Raw genomic sequence first — 16116 nt, 5'->3', positions numbered from 1 at the left:
CTGCATTGGTGTTTTATGAAGAGCATTTGCAGTTGCCCTGTCAGCTGCATCCACTCCAGGTCTGACATGTCACAGTTCATTTCTCCACTCGCGGAACCCTTATTTTTTGGGAGACGACCAGTCTTTAATCTCATTGGCTGTTGATGGGACCTTGCTGTGCGCAAATTGGCTGTTCAGCCGGACTGCCTGTCAATAAAGTAGTTCACTGAGTTATGGAGAGGTTAGCTTTAGGACCCAGAAGGAGTCTTTTGGCTCTCCCCCTCTCCCTCTGATGTGGGACTGACAGAGAAACTGCAGCCTGGGCTCTGCTCTGCTCTGCTGTGTCCGATCTGAAAGGCACAGCTCCCTTCCTTACTGAATGCTGCCAGCCTGGAAAACGCGATCGCAAGCGACAGGGACGAGAAGCCAGGAGCTCTGCATTGTTGGACTGAGTAGCCCGGGTTGGTGGGGCTGTTTGGAGTTTGAAGAGACCGAGCACCGTTAGGGACTTGTGTGTGTTTTTAAATATAAATTTTAATTACAGAGAAAGGGATGTAAAAAAAGAGAGAATTTTAAAAATGCGGCGGATTTCAGCTGTCTATAACTCAGGTTGGATGTCGAATGGTGGCAGTTAACGGGACAGCAATTCCTCCAACCCAAGGAAAAGATCTTTCAGAAATAAGTGGGCAGCTGGGGTAAAAAATATGGACTGAACTGAGAGGAGGTTGGGACACAGCGGCAGAAACATGTGGCAGGCAGTTCATTTCTCTGCTGCCAGAAACTTTTTGAGAGAGAGAGAGAGAAAAAGTTTTGAAACGTGATTGTTGTTCAGAGGATTGGAAGATGCGCGGATTGCTGTGAAGAAGTCACCATGATCCGGCTGCTGGGGGTTGGATTGCTCCTGTGGCTGTCCTGTCAGACAGACTGCTGTTCAGAGCTGCTCACCAACACTTGTGTCTGCATCGAGGAAAGGTCAAAGGGACCCAGTTACCCTCAAGTGCGTAGAAAGGTGGTTTGCAGCAAACAGGAGCTGGTGGACATCCCGGAGCCCAGCCTCCTGCCGAACAGGACTGTGCATCTGTGAGTCATTTTTTTAAAGAATATTGCGTCAAGTTGCCATTTAAGTGCCCCATGAAGCAATCGGGGCAGCTTGTCAGTTTCCTCCTGCCCCGTCGCCGACCACCAGTGACTAGGGCTTGACGGAAACTGTGAGCTGCGAAGTCATGAATGAAATAAACAATAAATAAATCCATAATCTGAAGGGACATATCAACTTAAAACGGTATCATAGCAATAATTGAAGAAAATGCCATAAGTTTATGATAAACATTTAACAAGGAAAGCACAAATTTGAAGAATTTAAAATGAACCATTAATTAATTAATAGTTGAAGAAAATAATACATAATATTCAGAGTAAACATAGTGACAGCAGATTCATACTGGAAGCAATAAATCAGTAAGAATTAAATAGGAAAAAAAACCAAACAAGATCTGAATGTATTCCTTGGAGCCACAGGCTTGTGTTTGCGAGACTGAGATTTCCCTTTCAGGTTAGGCCAAATGATAAAGCATCACAGTCTCTGTGAACTGATAACAGTTCAGAGATGCTTCATTTGGATGGTTCCTTGCCCACTGCCTGCGAGTTTTACAGCCCCTGATTGCAAGTGATGGCTAGTCTGTGTTGGTAAAGGATGAACAGCCAAGTAGTGGGCTAATGGTTTCCTGAATAGGGAGAATGGAGCAAATTGCAGCTCCTCGAGACTAAGTGTCCCCGAGGAGCAGGCGAAAAGTGGTGCGGAGGGCCTATCGAGGTGGAGTCAATGGGTAGAGAAAGGCACATGGAAAAATTCCACAAAGAGCAAGGGATAAATATTGGCCAGGACGGTGGGGAGAATTCCTCTTTGTCCAATAGTGGTCGTGGAATTCTGAACAGCCAGTTGAGAGGGCAGATGGGACCTCGGTTCAACGACTAATCAGAAAATAATAGAGAAAGAAATTAGAGTATGAGAGTAAACTGGAAAGAAATATAAAAACAAACAGTGAAAGCTTCTACAAGTATATAAAAAGGAAGAGAGTAGCTAAAGTAAGTGTTGGTCCATCTGAGGATGAGACAGGGGAAATAATGGGTGACAAGGAAATAGCAGAAACTAGGAACAAGTAGAAGATACAAAAAACATCCCAAGAATAGCAGAAAGTCAATAAGCAAAAGGGAGGGAAGAACTTAAAACAACTACTGTCACGAAAGAAAAAGTACTAGGAAAGCGAATGGGGCTAAAGGTTGACAAGTCGCCTGGACCTGATGCCTGCATCCGAGGATCTTAAAAGAAGTGGCTGCAGAGATAATGGACGCATTGGTTGTAATGTTCCCTAGATTCTGAAAGGGTCCCAGCAGATTGCAAAACCATAAATGTAACACCTCCAATCAAGAAAGGAGGGAGTCAAAGCAGGAAACTAACTATAAGCCAGTTAGCCTAATTGCTGTCATTGGGAAAACACTAGAATCCATGATTAAGGAATTTCGACATTTAGAAAATCATAATACATTCAGGCAAAGTAAACATGGTTTTATCAAAGGTAAATTGTGTTTGACCAGTTTATTAAAGTTCTTTGAGGATGTAACAGACAGGGTGGATAAAGGGGAACCAGTAGATGTAGTGTATTTGGATTTCCAAAAGGCATTTGATAAGTTGCCACATAAAAGGTTACTACACAAGATAAGAGCTCATGGTAATAAAAGCAAAATACTGCAGATGCTGGAAATCTGCAATAACAAGAAAGGTGTGAAAGCAACTTGTGAGGAGGACACAAAGTGTATGCAAAGAGATAGGTTAAGTGAGTGGGCAGAGATTTGGCAGATGGGGTATAATGTGGGAAAAAGTGAGGTGGTTCACTTTGGCAGGAAGAACAAAAAAGCAAAATATTATTTACCTGGTGGGAGACTGCAGAATGCTGCGGTGCAGACGGATTTGGGTGTCATTGTACATGACTCGCATAAAGTTAGCATGCAGGTACAGCAAGTAATTAGGAAGACAAATGTAATGTTGGCCTTTATTACAAGGGGGATGGAGTATAAAAGTAGGGAAGTCGTTCTATAACTGTACAGGGCATTGTTGAGACTGCACCTCACTTAAGGAGGGATGTATTTGCATTGGAAGTAGTTCAGAGAAGGTTCACTCGGCTGATTGCTGCGATGAAGGGGTTGTATGCTGAGGAATGATTGGACCTATATTGCAGTTTAGGTGAGATTCTGAGGGGGCTGACAGGGTAGATGCTGAGAGGATGTTTCCTCTCGTGGGGGAATCTCGAACTGGGGGCACAGTTGCAAAATAAGGGGCTCCCTTTTAAGACGGAGATGAGGAGGAATTTCTTCTTTCAGAGGGTTGTTAATCTTTGGAATTCTCTTTCCCAGAGAGCAGTGGGGGCTGGGTCATTGAATATAATCAAGGCTGAGTTAGAGAGATATTTGATCTACAGGGGAGTCAAGAGTTCTGGGGGGCCGGCAGGAAAGTGGAGCTAATAGAACCATAGAACGTTTCAGTCACAAAAGAGGCCACTTGGTCCATAGTGTCTGTGCCAGCAGAAAAACAATCCACCTATTCTGATCCCACCTTCCAGCATTTGGTCCGTAGCCCTGCAGATTACGGCACTTGAGGTGCATCCAGACTCCTTTTGAATGAGTTGAGGGTTTCTGCCTCAATCACCCTTTCAGGCAGTGAGTTCCAGCCCTCCCACCATCCTCTGGGTGAAAAACCTTTTCCTCGTCTCCCCTCTAATTTTTCTACCAATCACTTTACATCTATGCCTCCTAGTCACTGACCTCTCTGCTAAGGTGAATAGACCCTTCACCTCCACTCTATCCAGGCCCCTCAATTTTATACATTTCAATCAGATCTCCCCTCAGCCTTCTCTGTTCCAAGGAGAACAACCCCAGCCTATCCAATCTTTCCTCATAGCTGCATTTTTCCAGTCCTGGCAACATCCTCGTAAATCTCCTCTGTACCCTGTCTAGTGCAATTACATCCTTCCTGTAATGAGGTGACCAGAACTGCACACAGTACTCAAGTTGTGGCCTAACCAATAAGTTGTACAGGTCCAGCATAACTTCCTTGCTCTTGTATTCTATACCTCAGCTAATAAAGGAAAGGATTCCATATGCCTTCTTAACCACCTTATGGACCTGTCCTGCTCCCTTCAGGGATCTGTGGCCATTCACTCCAAGGTCCCTCACTTCCTCAACATTCCTCTGTTTTTTCCCATTCCCTTTGCCTTGTTTGACCCCCCCAAATGCATCACCTCACACTTCTCCAAGTTGAATTCCATTTACCACTTTTTTGCACATCGTACCAGACCATCAATATCTTCCTGCAGCCTACAGCTATCCTCCTCGCTATCTACCACGTGGCCAATCTTTGTGTCGTCTGCAAACTTCCTGATCATGCCCCCTACATTTACGTCCAAATCGTTAATATATACCATAAAAAGCAGGGGACCCAGTACTGAGCCCTGCGGAACGCCACTGGAAACAGCCCTCCAGTCGCGAAAACAGCCGTCAACAATTACCCTTTGTTTCCTGCCACTGATCCAATTTTGTATCCGCCTTGCTGCATTTCCCTGGATCCCATGGGATTTTGTTTTTTTTAACCAGTCTGCCATGTGGGACCTTGTCAAAAGCCTTGCTAAAATCCATATAGACCACATCAACTGCACTACCCTCATCTATCTTCCTTGTTACCTCTTCAAAAAATTGGATCAAGTTAGTCAAACAAGATCATCCCTGAACAAATCCATGCTAACTATCCTTGATTAACCTGTGCCTTTCTGAGTGACAGTTTATCCTGCCTCTCAGAATAGATACCAATAATTTGCCCACTCCTGAGGTTAGACTGACTGGCCTGTAATTATTCGGTCTATCCTTTGCTCCCTTTTTAAACAGAGGTACAACGTTTGCAGTTCTCCAGTCCTCCAGCACCACACCTGTATCCAGTGAGGACTGGAAAATGATGGTCAGACCCTCTGCTATTTCCTCTCTTGCTTGTTTCAGCAGTCTAGGGTACATTTCATCTGGCCCTGGTGATTTATCAACTTTTAAGGATGCTAATTCCATTCATACTTCCTCCCTCCCTATGTTTATCACATCCAATACTTGATACTCTTCCTCCTTAACTACAATATCTGCATCGTCCCCCTCTTTTGTGAAGACAGATGCAAAGTATTCATTAAGAATCTTCTGCCCCTACACATAGGTTTTTGGTTTTTTATGGGCCCTATTTTCTCCTTAGTTATCCTCTTACTCTTAATGTATTGATATAGATTTAAATAAAGGGGCAGGAGGTTTAGAGGGGATTTGAGGAAAAATGTTTTCACCCAGAGGGTGGTTGGAATCTGGAACACTACCTGAAGGGGTGGTAGAGGCAGGAACCCTCACAACATTTAAGAAGTATTTAGATGTGCACTTGAAACACCATAGCATATAAGGCTACGGGCCAAGTGCTGGAAAATGGGAACTAAAGGCCTGCTCAGGTCAGGAAAAAGAACCTGACCGAACCACAGCGGACCAGAGCCCAAACCGGCCCAAGTTCCTCCGAATTTTGCCCTATGCCTGACCCCGACTCGGCCTGACCTGACCATCCCTTTACTTACCTTCCTGTCACCGATCCTGCAGGAAGCTGCAGCGCATGCATGATGATGTCATAGTGACGTCACTTGCTCACTGTGCAGACTCAGTTTCGTCCCAGGCTCCCAGCTCAGGGAGGTTTTTGAATTTCAATACTTATCAGCGGAGCACTTACCGTGTGTGTCCGGCCTGACCCGACCCGAGCACGAAGGCCGGACCCGGAAGAGGGGCCCGACCCGACCCAAACCTGACACATGTCATCAGGTCCCACCGAGTTCGGGTTGGGTAGCAGGCCTTTACTCTGAACCCCTTGAATCTCCCCTTTGAATGCCTCCCATTGTTCTGACACTGATTTACCTTCAAGTAGCTGTTTCCAGTCCACTTTCGTTAAATCACTCCTCAGTTTATTTATATTGGCCTTGCCCCAGTTGTGAACTCTTAACTCCTGTTCTATCTCTGTCCTTTTCCATAATTATGTTAAAACTGACTGAATTATGATCACTACCACCAAAATGCTCTCCCACTGCCATCCCTTCCACCTGCCCATCTTCATTTCCTAAAACTAAGTCTAAAACTGTGCCCTCTCTTGTTGGACTTGCTACATACTGGGCAAAAAGTTCTAGAACAAAGAACAGGCCATTCGGCCCTCTAAGCCTGCGCCGATCTTGATGCCTGCCTAAACTAACACCTTCTGCACTTCCGGGGCCCATATCCCTCTATTCCCTTCCTATTCATGTATTTGTCAAGATGTCTCTCAAACGTCGCTATCGTATCTGCTTCCACCACCTCCCCTGGCAGCAAGTTCCAGGCACTCACCACCCTCTGTGTAAAAAAAACTTGCCTCGCACATCCCCTCTAAACTTTGCCCCTCGCACCTTAAACCTATGTCCCCAAGTAACTGACTCTTCCACCCTGGGAAAAAGCTTCTGACTATCCACTCTGTCCATGCCGCTCATAACTTTGCAAACCTCTATCATGTCGCCCCTCCACCTCCGTCGTTCCAGTGAAAACAATCCGAGTTTTTCCAACCTCTCCTCATAGCTAATGCCCTCCAGACTCAGGCAACATCCTGGTAAACCTCCTCTGTACCCTCTCCAAAGCCTCCACGTCCTTCTGGTAGTGTGGCGACCAGAATTGCACGCAATATTCTAAGTGTGGCCTAACTAAGGTTCTGTGCAGCTGCAACATGACTTGCCAATTTTTATACTCTATGCCTCGACCGATGAAGGCAAGCATGCCGTATGCCTTCTTGACTACCTTATCCACCTATCTCCTGAATGCGCCTCAAGAATTCTGCTCCCTCAATTCCATTCACACTAAAACTATCCCAGTTAATATTGGGATAGTTAAAATCCTCGACTATTACTGCCATATTGTTCTTGCACTTCTCAGAGATTTGCCTACATATCTGCTCTTCAATCTCCCTCTTGACTGTTTGCGGTCTATAGTATACTCCCAGCAGTGCGATTGCCCATTTTTTATCCCTTAGCTCAATCCATATGGCCTCATTTGATGAACCTTCCAACGCATCATCCCTCCTCTAGCTGTAATAGTTTCCTTGACCAAAATTGCCACTCCCCCTCCTTTCTTATCCCCCTCTTTTGCATCTGAAAGCCCTGTAATCAGGAACGTTGAGCTGCCATTCCTGTCCCTCCTTAAAAACTGTGTTTCTGTAATAGCTATATCATACTGCCACGTGTCTAACTGTGCCCTCAGCTCATCTGCTTTATTTGCTATATTCCTTGCATTGAAATAGATACGCTTGAGCACTACCAAACTCTTTTTTTAAAATTTTCTAACCTTTGTTTCCTCTGTATTCCAGACAAGTCACAATCAGATCAGCCATGATCTTATTCAATGATAGAGCAGGCTTGAGGGGCCGAATGGCCTCCTCTTGCTCCTATTTCTTATGTTCTACGATGGCACCTCTGACAGTGTGGCACTCCCTCGGTACTGCACTGGGAGTGTCAGGCAAAAACATGTGCCCAGTTCTCTGGAGTTGGGCATGAACCAATAGCCTTCTGACTTAGAGGTGAGAAAGCTGCCCACTGAGCCATGACTAACACTGCAGAGCTTTTTTACTCACAATCCATCCTCAGGCACCAAATATCCTTTAAAGGGAAACTTTCAAGTCGTCAGCAATCATTACAGCCGGAATCCACTGTTGCAGTTAAAGTCTGTTATTCAGATCCAGTCCCAGTGTCACCAGCTCCATGAACCTTTGGCTCCTTTTATATTTCTCCTTTCAACTTCCTTAATGATGAGTGCTCTCCTTCCTCCCCTAGTGGGCACTCTAGCTATGTCCAGTCCCAACCCTTGGTGTCAGTGCACTAATCAGCCACAGAAAGCATCACATTTACATGCCAGCCCAATCCACACCTTCGCCGTACCTTGACATACCTCCGCACAATTCAACAGGAGTCATTAGAATTAGCGACTGTGGTTGATTTCGCCTTCTCTGACCTGGGGCATTTTTTAACTGATTCTCATGGTTCATGCGGGTACCTTGGATGAGTGAGTAGCTCTGTCATCTGGGAATCCCCTCCAAAGACTCGATCACATAATCCAGGCAGACATCCCTAGTGCAATGCTGAGGGAGTACTGAAAGGTTAAACAGAGGCCCTGTCTTCCCTCTCAGGTGGATGTACAAGATCCTGTGGAACGATTTCAAAGAAGAACAAGGAGCAATCTAAAGTAGAACTGCTAAATTAGAAGAGGGCGAACTTCACTGGAATGAGAGGGGATCTAGCCAGGGTAAAACGGAACCTAAGATTGACAGGAAAATCTGCAATGGAACAATGGGTGATCTTTAAGGAGATGTTTCAGGTACAGGCTAGGTACATTCCAAAAGAGGGAAGGCAGGGGAGACAAAGCCAGGGTGCATTGGATGACGAGGGAGATAGAGAATATGATGAAACAAAAATGAAGGTGTATGATGCATGTCAGTTGAATTCTCCAGGCAAGAACCAGGCTAAATACAATAAGTTGAAAGGGGAATTCTAGAGGAAAATAAGATTGGCGAAGAAAAAATAAGAGAATAGAATGGCAGGTCACATAAAAGATTTTTTACCGGCATGTAAGCAGGCACTAATAGGTGGGGTAGGGGGAATTAGAAACCAAGAGGGTGATATATGCGAAGAGGTGCGAGGCAAGGCTCATATACTAAATGAGTAATCAGTGTGTACTGAGGAAGAGAATGCTGAGAAATTATCGGTGGCAGTGGAGATGGCTGGGTGGATGGCTTGAATTCCAGGTTGCTGAAGGAAGTGGAACTGGAGATAGTGGAAGGGCTTGCCATAATCTTCCAATCTTCCCCAGGTACAGGGGAGGTGCCAGAGGATTGGAGAGTGGCAAATGTGACATCCTTATTCAAGAAAGGGTGCAAAGGACAGTCCTAGTAACTACAAACCGGTCAGTTTAATATCAGTAGTGGGAAAGGTTTTAGAAACAAAAATCAGGGAAAAAATCAACACACACTTGGAGAGGTTTCAGTTAATTAAGGAGAGCCAGCACGAATTTGTAAAAGGCAGATCATGCTTGACTAATTGATTTTTTGATGAAGTAACAGAGAAAGTTCATGAAGGGAATGCGGTGGACTTTATCCATATGGATTTTAAGAAATTTTTTGATAAAGTACCACCTAAAAGTCTGGTTAACAAAATTGAGGCTCATGGAACAAGAGGGTCAGTGTCAGCTTGGATAAAAAATTGGCTTAAGGACAGAAAACCGTGGTAAATGGCTGTGTTTCAGACTGGAGGATGGGAGACAGCAGTGTTCCCCAAGGTTCACTGCTAGAACCACTGCCTTTTTTTGCTACATATATATATATGTATGATTGGACCTTGGAATACACAGTAGGATTTCAAAATTTGCCGATGATACCAAACATGGTGGTGTGGCAGACACTGAGGTTGATAGAAATCGACTGCAACAGAACATAGGTAGGCGAGCTGAATGAGCGGACAAGTGGCAGATGGAATTCAATACGGAAAAGTGTGAGGCAATGCATTTTGCTGGAAAGGATCGGGAGAGGCAATATATACTTAATGGCACATATCTAAAGAGTGTGCAGGAACAGAGGGGCGGGTTGTGGGGGAGTCATGTGCATAGATCTTTGAAGCTGACAGGACAGATTGAGAGAGTAGTTAGCAAAGCACATGGGATCTTGGGCTTCATAAATAGAGGCGTAGAGTACAAAAGCAGGGAAGTTATGCTGAACCTTTATAAAGCTCTGGTTAGGCCCCAACTAGAGCATTGTGTCCAGTTCTGGTCATCACCCTTTAGGAAGGATGTGAGGGTCCTTGAGAGGGTGCAGAAGAGATTTACCAGAATGGTTCCAGGGATGGGGGTTTTAGTTACAAGGTTAGGTTGGAGAAGCTGGGATTGTTCTTCATGGGGCAAAGGAGATTGAGAGGATATTTGATGGAGGTGTATAGTATTATTACAGGTTTGGATAATGTAGACAAAGAAAAGCTGTTCCCAAGAGCTGTTTGCACAAGGATTCCGGGGGACAGATTGAAGGTTTTGGGCAACTGATGCAGGGGGGATGTGAGAAAGAACTTTTTTTACGCATTGAGTCTTGATGACTTGGAACTCGCTGCCTACGAGGGTGGTGGAAGCGGAGACGATGAATGATTCCACAAGGAAATTGGACGGGCACTTGAAGGAAATAAACTTGCAGGGCTATGGGGATACAGCAGGGGAATGGGACTGACTGGATTGCTCTACAGAGATCTAACATAGACTTGTTGGGCTGAGTGGCCACCTTCTGTGCCTTTATGACTCTACGTTTTCCCAGTGTGTTGGCCAATATTTATGCCTGAAACAGCATCAGTAACAATACCTCATCTGATCAGTTGATACAATGCTGATCATGGGATCTTGCTGTGCACCCATTGACTGCTGTTCTTGCAACAGTGATTACACTTGACAAGTATTTAATTGGCTGTTGAGGCGTTTGGGATGTCCCAGTGTTGTGAAAGCTGCGAAAGAAATGCAAGTTCTTTCCTTTCATATGAAACTTGTATCTGAACAACATACATAGAATAATATCAAATATACAGCACAGAAACAGGCCATTCAGCCCAACAGGTCTGTGCTGATGCTTCTGCTGCACATAAGCCTCTTCATTTCACTCTATCAACAAATCCTTCTATTCCTTTCTCTCGTTTGTTTATATCCAGCTTCCCCTTACAGGGCAGCGCAGTGGCGCAGTGGTTAGCACCGCAGCCTCACAGCTCCAGCGACCCAGGTTCAGTTTTGGGTACTGCCTGTGCGGAGTTTGCAAATTCTCCCTGTGACCGCGTGGGTTTCCTCCGGGTGCTCCAGTTTCCTCCCACATGCCAAAGACTTAGGGGTTGTTAGATAAATTGGCCATTGTAAATTTTAGGGAGGTGGTATGCGAAGGTAGGGATGTGAGAGGGAAAATGGGATTAATGTAGGATTAGTATAAATGGGTGGTTGATGGTCGGCGTGGGCTTGTTGGCCCAAAGGGCCTGTTTCGGTGCTCTATGACTCTATATCTGTCTGCGACTTGTCTCAATCTTGTGGTAGCGAGTTCCACATTCTCAGCATTCTCTGGATAAAGAAGACAAGAGAAACTGTTGTCAGTGATAATATATCATATTCCCTGATTCGGAGGTGTTAAAACTAGAGTATTATCTACATAACACCAGTGACTGCACTTCCAATGTAATTCACTGACTTTGAAGTGCTTTGCGATGTCCCAAAGTCAAGATCAGTTTCTCTTGCTGTCTTTACAAACCCATTTAAATAAAGATAGCTGGGTCGATATGCATATCAGCAAAGTGGGACGCAAATTTTAATCCGAACCCAGGGATGTGATGATCACTATTTCCTGCCCATTAATATATTTGGCTGCCAGATTTTTGTTACATCAGGGCATCAAGGGAGCTGGAACAACGGTAGCAAATGGAATTGAGAAGCCGATCAGCCATGATCTGCTTGAATGGCAGAGTAGAATATTGGGGCTAAATGGCCTCCTGCTGTTCCTGTGTAACAGACTGGAGGGGCTGAATGGCCTCCTGCTGTTCCTGTGTAACAGACTCGAGGGGCTGAATGGCCTCCTGCTGTTCCTGTGTAACAGGTTCGAGGGGCTGAATGGCCTCCTGTTCCTGTATAACAGACTGGAGGGGCTGAATGGCCTCCTCCTGTTCCTGTGTAACAGATTCGAGGGGCTGAATGGCCTCCTGTTCCTGTGTAACAGATTCAAGGGGCTGAATGGCCGCCTGTTCCTGTGTAACAGATTCGAGGGGCTGAATGGCTTCCTCCTGTTCCTGTGTAACAGATTCAAGGGGCTGAAAGGCCTCCTGTTCCTGTGTCACAGACCCAAGGGGCTGAATGGCCTCTTCCTGTTCCTGTGTAACAGATTCGAGGGGCTGAATGGCCTCCTCCTGTTCCTGTGTCACAGACCCGAGGGGCTGAATGGCCTCCTCCTGTACCTGTCTAAGTGATTCATGACTGGATGGAAGGATTTGAGTGCGTATTAAGTCATTGTAGGATAGCAGCAGCTGACAGTAATTTCTAGCCTCCTCCCTCTCCCTCTCGAGTGTGCTTGTCAGATGTTGAAAGCTTGACTTGTAATCTGTGCGCTTAAAGTAGGCTTGAACATCTTGCGAATGTGAGCCAAGTTTAAACCCAGGTAGAGTTTAGAAAGGGTGCAATGTTGGGCCAAATGGCCAATTCCTGTGCTGTGCATTCTATGCAATTCAGACACTAGTTTCATAAAAGAAAGGACTGCCACTATACACAGTGCCTTTTACTATATTTTCATGCCTAAAGGAGGATGGGTATAATTTGAGATTATTTCCACTGGCAGGAGGGTCGGCATCTGGGCACCAGACTTTAGGAAGGATGTCATGGCCTTGGAGGGAGAGCAGAGGAGGTTTATTACTGTAGTTCCAGAGATGAGGGACTTCATTTATGTGGAGAGACTGGAGAAGCTGAGGTTGTTCTTCTTAGAAACATAGGAAAATAGGAGCAGGAGACGGCCATTCAGCCCATCGAGCCTGCCCCGCCATTCAATAAGATCATGGCTGATCATCCATTTCAATGCCCTTTTCCCCACACTATCCTCATATCCCTTTGTGTCATTTGTGTTTAGAAATCTGTCAATCTCTGCTTTAAACATACTCAATGGCTGAGCTTCCACAGCCCTCTGGGGTAGAGAATTCTGAGTCAAGAAATTTCTCCTCATCTCTGTCCGAAGTGGCTTCCCCCTTATTTTGAAATTGTGTCCCCTGGTTCTAGACTCCCCAACCAGGGGAAACATCTTAGCTGTATCTACCCTGTCTATCCCTTTAAGTATTTTGTAGGTTTCAATGAGATCACCTCTTATTCTTCAAAACTCCAGAGAATACATGCCCAGTTTTCCCAGTCTCTCGTCATAGGACAGTCCCGCCATCCCGGGAACAAGTCTGGTGAACCTTCGTTGCACTCCCTCTATGACAATAATATCCTTCCTAAGGTAAGGGGACCAAAACTGCACACAGTACTCCCAAGTGCGGTCTAACCAAGGTTCTATACAATTGAAGCAAGACTTCACTACTGCTGTGCTCAAATCCTTTTGCGATAAAGGCTAACATATCATTAGCCTTCTTAATTGCTTGCAACACCTGCATGTCAGCTTTCAGTTAGTTATTGACAAGGACACCAGGTCCCTTTGTACATCTACATTATCTGATGTCTTACCATTTAAGAAATACTTTGCACATCTATTCCTCCTAAAAAAGTGGATAACCTCACATTTTTCCCCATTATATTCCATCTGCTACGTTCTTGACCACTCACTAAGTCTTTCCAAATCCTCTTGAAGCTGCTTCGCATTTTCCTCACAACACACATTCCCACCTAGTTTTGTGTCATCCGCGAACTTGGAAATACTGCATTTGGTCCCCACATCCAAATCATTGATATATATTATGAACAGCTGGGGCCCAAGTACTGATCCCTGCAGAACCCCACTAGTCACAACCTGCTAATGCGAGAATGACCCGTTCATTCCTACTCTGTTTTCTGCCTGTTAACCAATTCTTAAGGCAGGGAAGGTTATGGGAGAATGAATGGAGATGTTCAAAATTCTGAAGGATCACCATTAGTGAGACTTGCTTTTTATTCCAGATCTAATTTATGAACTGAATTTAAATTCTCTAGCTGCCATGTTCGGATTTGAACTCATGTTTTCAGATCTTCAGTCCAGGCCTCTGGATAGCTGGCGGAGTCACAGAACTGTGATATGACAGTACCCTCAAAAGTAAATAGGGAGAAACTGTTTCCACTGGCAGGAGTGTCGCTAACCAGAGGACACAGATTCAAGATTAGGAGCAAAAGAGTAGAGGGAAGATGAGACTTTTTTTTTGACGCAGCGAGTTGTTGTGATCTGGAATGCGCTGCCTGAAAGGATGCAGTTTCAGTCGTGACTTTCAAAAGGGAATTGGATAAATAGTTGCAGGGGAAAGATCTGCAGGGTTATGGGGAAACAGTGGTGGAGACTGGGCCTTAATGCATTGTTCTTTCAAAGAGCCAGCACAGGAACAGTGGGCAGAATGACCTCCCTCTGTGCTGTATGATGAGATGCAAAGGAAAACTGCAAATGGTGAAGTCAGGTAGTGTCTATAAAAGGGAAGGAATGGTTTGGAGTTTCAGTGTAGACTCTCCATAAAAATCTGACTGGTTTTCTGACTTCAGTAATGTGCCAGTTCCCAACTCAGTTTCACTAATTAATTCACGTGTCTGGTATTTTAAACTGATCATTTGGGAGGTGTTGGACATCAGTCAGTGGGTAGCATTTGCCTCTGAGTCAGAACGTTATGTGTTGAAGTCCCACTCCAGACAATTGAGCAGGAAACCTGACACTCTCCATTACAGTACTGAGGGAGTGCTGCACTGTCGGAGGGACAGTACTGAGGGTGCGCTGCATTGCCAGAGGGTCAGTACTGAGGGAGCACTGTCCTGCCAGAGGGTCAGTACTGAGGGAGCGCCGCACTGTCGGAGGGGCAGTACTGAGGGTGCGCTGCATTGCCAGAGGGTTAGTATTGAGGGAGCGCCGCACTGTCGGAGGGTCAGTACTGAGGGAGTGCTGCACTGTCGGAGGGTCAGTACTGAGGGAGCACTGTCCTGCCAGAGGGTCAGTACTGAGAGAGTGCTGCCCTGCTGGGGGGGCAATACTGAGGGAGCGCTGCATTGCCAGAGAGGTAGTTCTCAGGGAGCACTGCACTGTCGGAAGGACAATACTGAAGGAGCGCTGTCCTGTCGGAGGGGCAGTCCTGAGGGAGTGCCGCACTGTTGGAGTAGCAGTACTGAGGGAGCACTGTCATGTCGGAGGGTCAATACTGAGGGAGCGCTGCCTTACCAGAGCGGTAGTACTGAGGTAGCATCGCACTACCGGAGGGATGGTACTGAGGGAGTGCTGCAATGTTGGAAGGTCAGTACTGAGGGAACGCTGTACTGTTGGAGGGACAGTGCTCAGGGAGTGCTGTATTGTCGGAGGCACAGTTCTAAGGGAGCGCTGCACTATTGGAGGGACAGTACTGAGGGAGCACTGAACTGGTGGAGGGTCACAACTGAGGGCGCATTGGACTGACAGAGGTGCAGTCCTTCGGATGACGTTAAACAGGGGCCTCGTCTGTTCTGTCGTGTAAAAGATCCCACAGCACTATTTTGAAGATTAGTCGAATCCTCCCTGCTGTTCTGGGGCCTGTATTTATTCCTAACCTACTAAAACAGATGATCTGGCCACTGTCCACATTGATGTTTGTGAGAGCTTGCTGTGTGCAAGTTGGTTGCCATATTTCTTCCATTACCATAGTAACTACACTTCAAAAAGTATTTCATTAGCTGTAAAGCACTTTGCAACGTCCTAAAATGATGAAAGGTGCTATTCTGCTTGGCCTTGACATCTTTCATAAATTAAAGAACCCTAAACTCAACATAATATTTGAACTACCTGGGGATGGCGTGGCATTGTTGTGTCGGGGCTGGCGCGGCAATGCTACTGGACTAATAATCCAGGGAACATGAGACTATTGGATAATAACCAAGGTGATGCTGGTTTGAGAACTTTTGATTGTGCCCAAGTTCTGGGACAGATCCCATATTGGTTCCTCCTTGAATCCTGATGGTTCTGTTGTTGCCTTCTTTGTGAAGTTGATTAGAGGGACAATTCCATAACTGCAAATTGGTTATGCTCACTGTCTATCTCATTCTCTAAACTTGAGTGTGAAACTCGTCTAGAATTGGTGTTGACTTGGACCTCCATCGTGGACCTCATGTTGGGAAGCCTAACTCGAATATGCTATTGTTCTGTATTGCCTCATTCCTCCATTTAGTTGTGGGGGAGAAACAAATTCCAGTTGAGCAGTCACCAGCTGTCCAGAAACCAATGCTGAGGAATGCTCTTATTTATTTCTGGCTCTCTGAGTCGTCCCATTGGAATCTAAACAGTGCGAATTTACAGTCACTGTGTAGTTCAAGCTTTCCAATACAACAGAATTGAATCTTGGA

General features: G+C 45.6%; 1 protein-coding gene across 1 annotated transcript in view; it reads left to right on the top strand.

Annotated features, from left to right (window-relative positions):
- The first annotated feature begins 289 nt into the window (after window positions 1-289).
- Window positions 290-16116, top strand: part of adgra2 (adhesion G protein-coupled receptor A2) — a 166655-nt gene continuing 150828 nt past the window's right edge. The window contains exon 1 of the mRNA XM_068023383.1: window positions 290-1059. Coding sequence (XP_067879484.1) covers window positions 851-1059 — 209 coding nt within the window. The 5' untranslated portion in view covers window positions 290-850. The remainder of the gene's footprint in view (window positions 1060-16116) is intronic.

This window comes from Heterodontus francisci, chromosome 47 (genome assembly GCF_036365525.1).
Source record: "Heterodontus francisci isolate sHetFra1 chromosome 47, sHetFra1.hap1, whole genome shotgun sequence".
Lineage (NCBI taxonomy): Eukaryota > Metazoa > Chordata > Chondrichthyes > Heterodontiformes > Heterodontidae > Heterodontus > Heterodontus francisci.
Note: the sequence above shows the minus strand (reverse complement) of the source record. Positions and strands in the feature narration are given on the sequence as shown.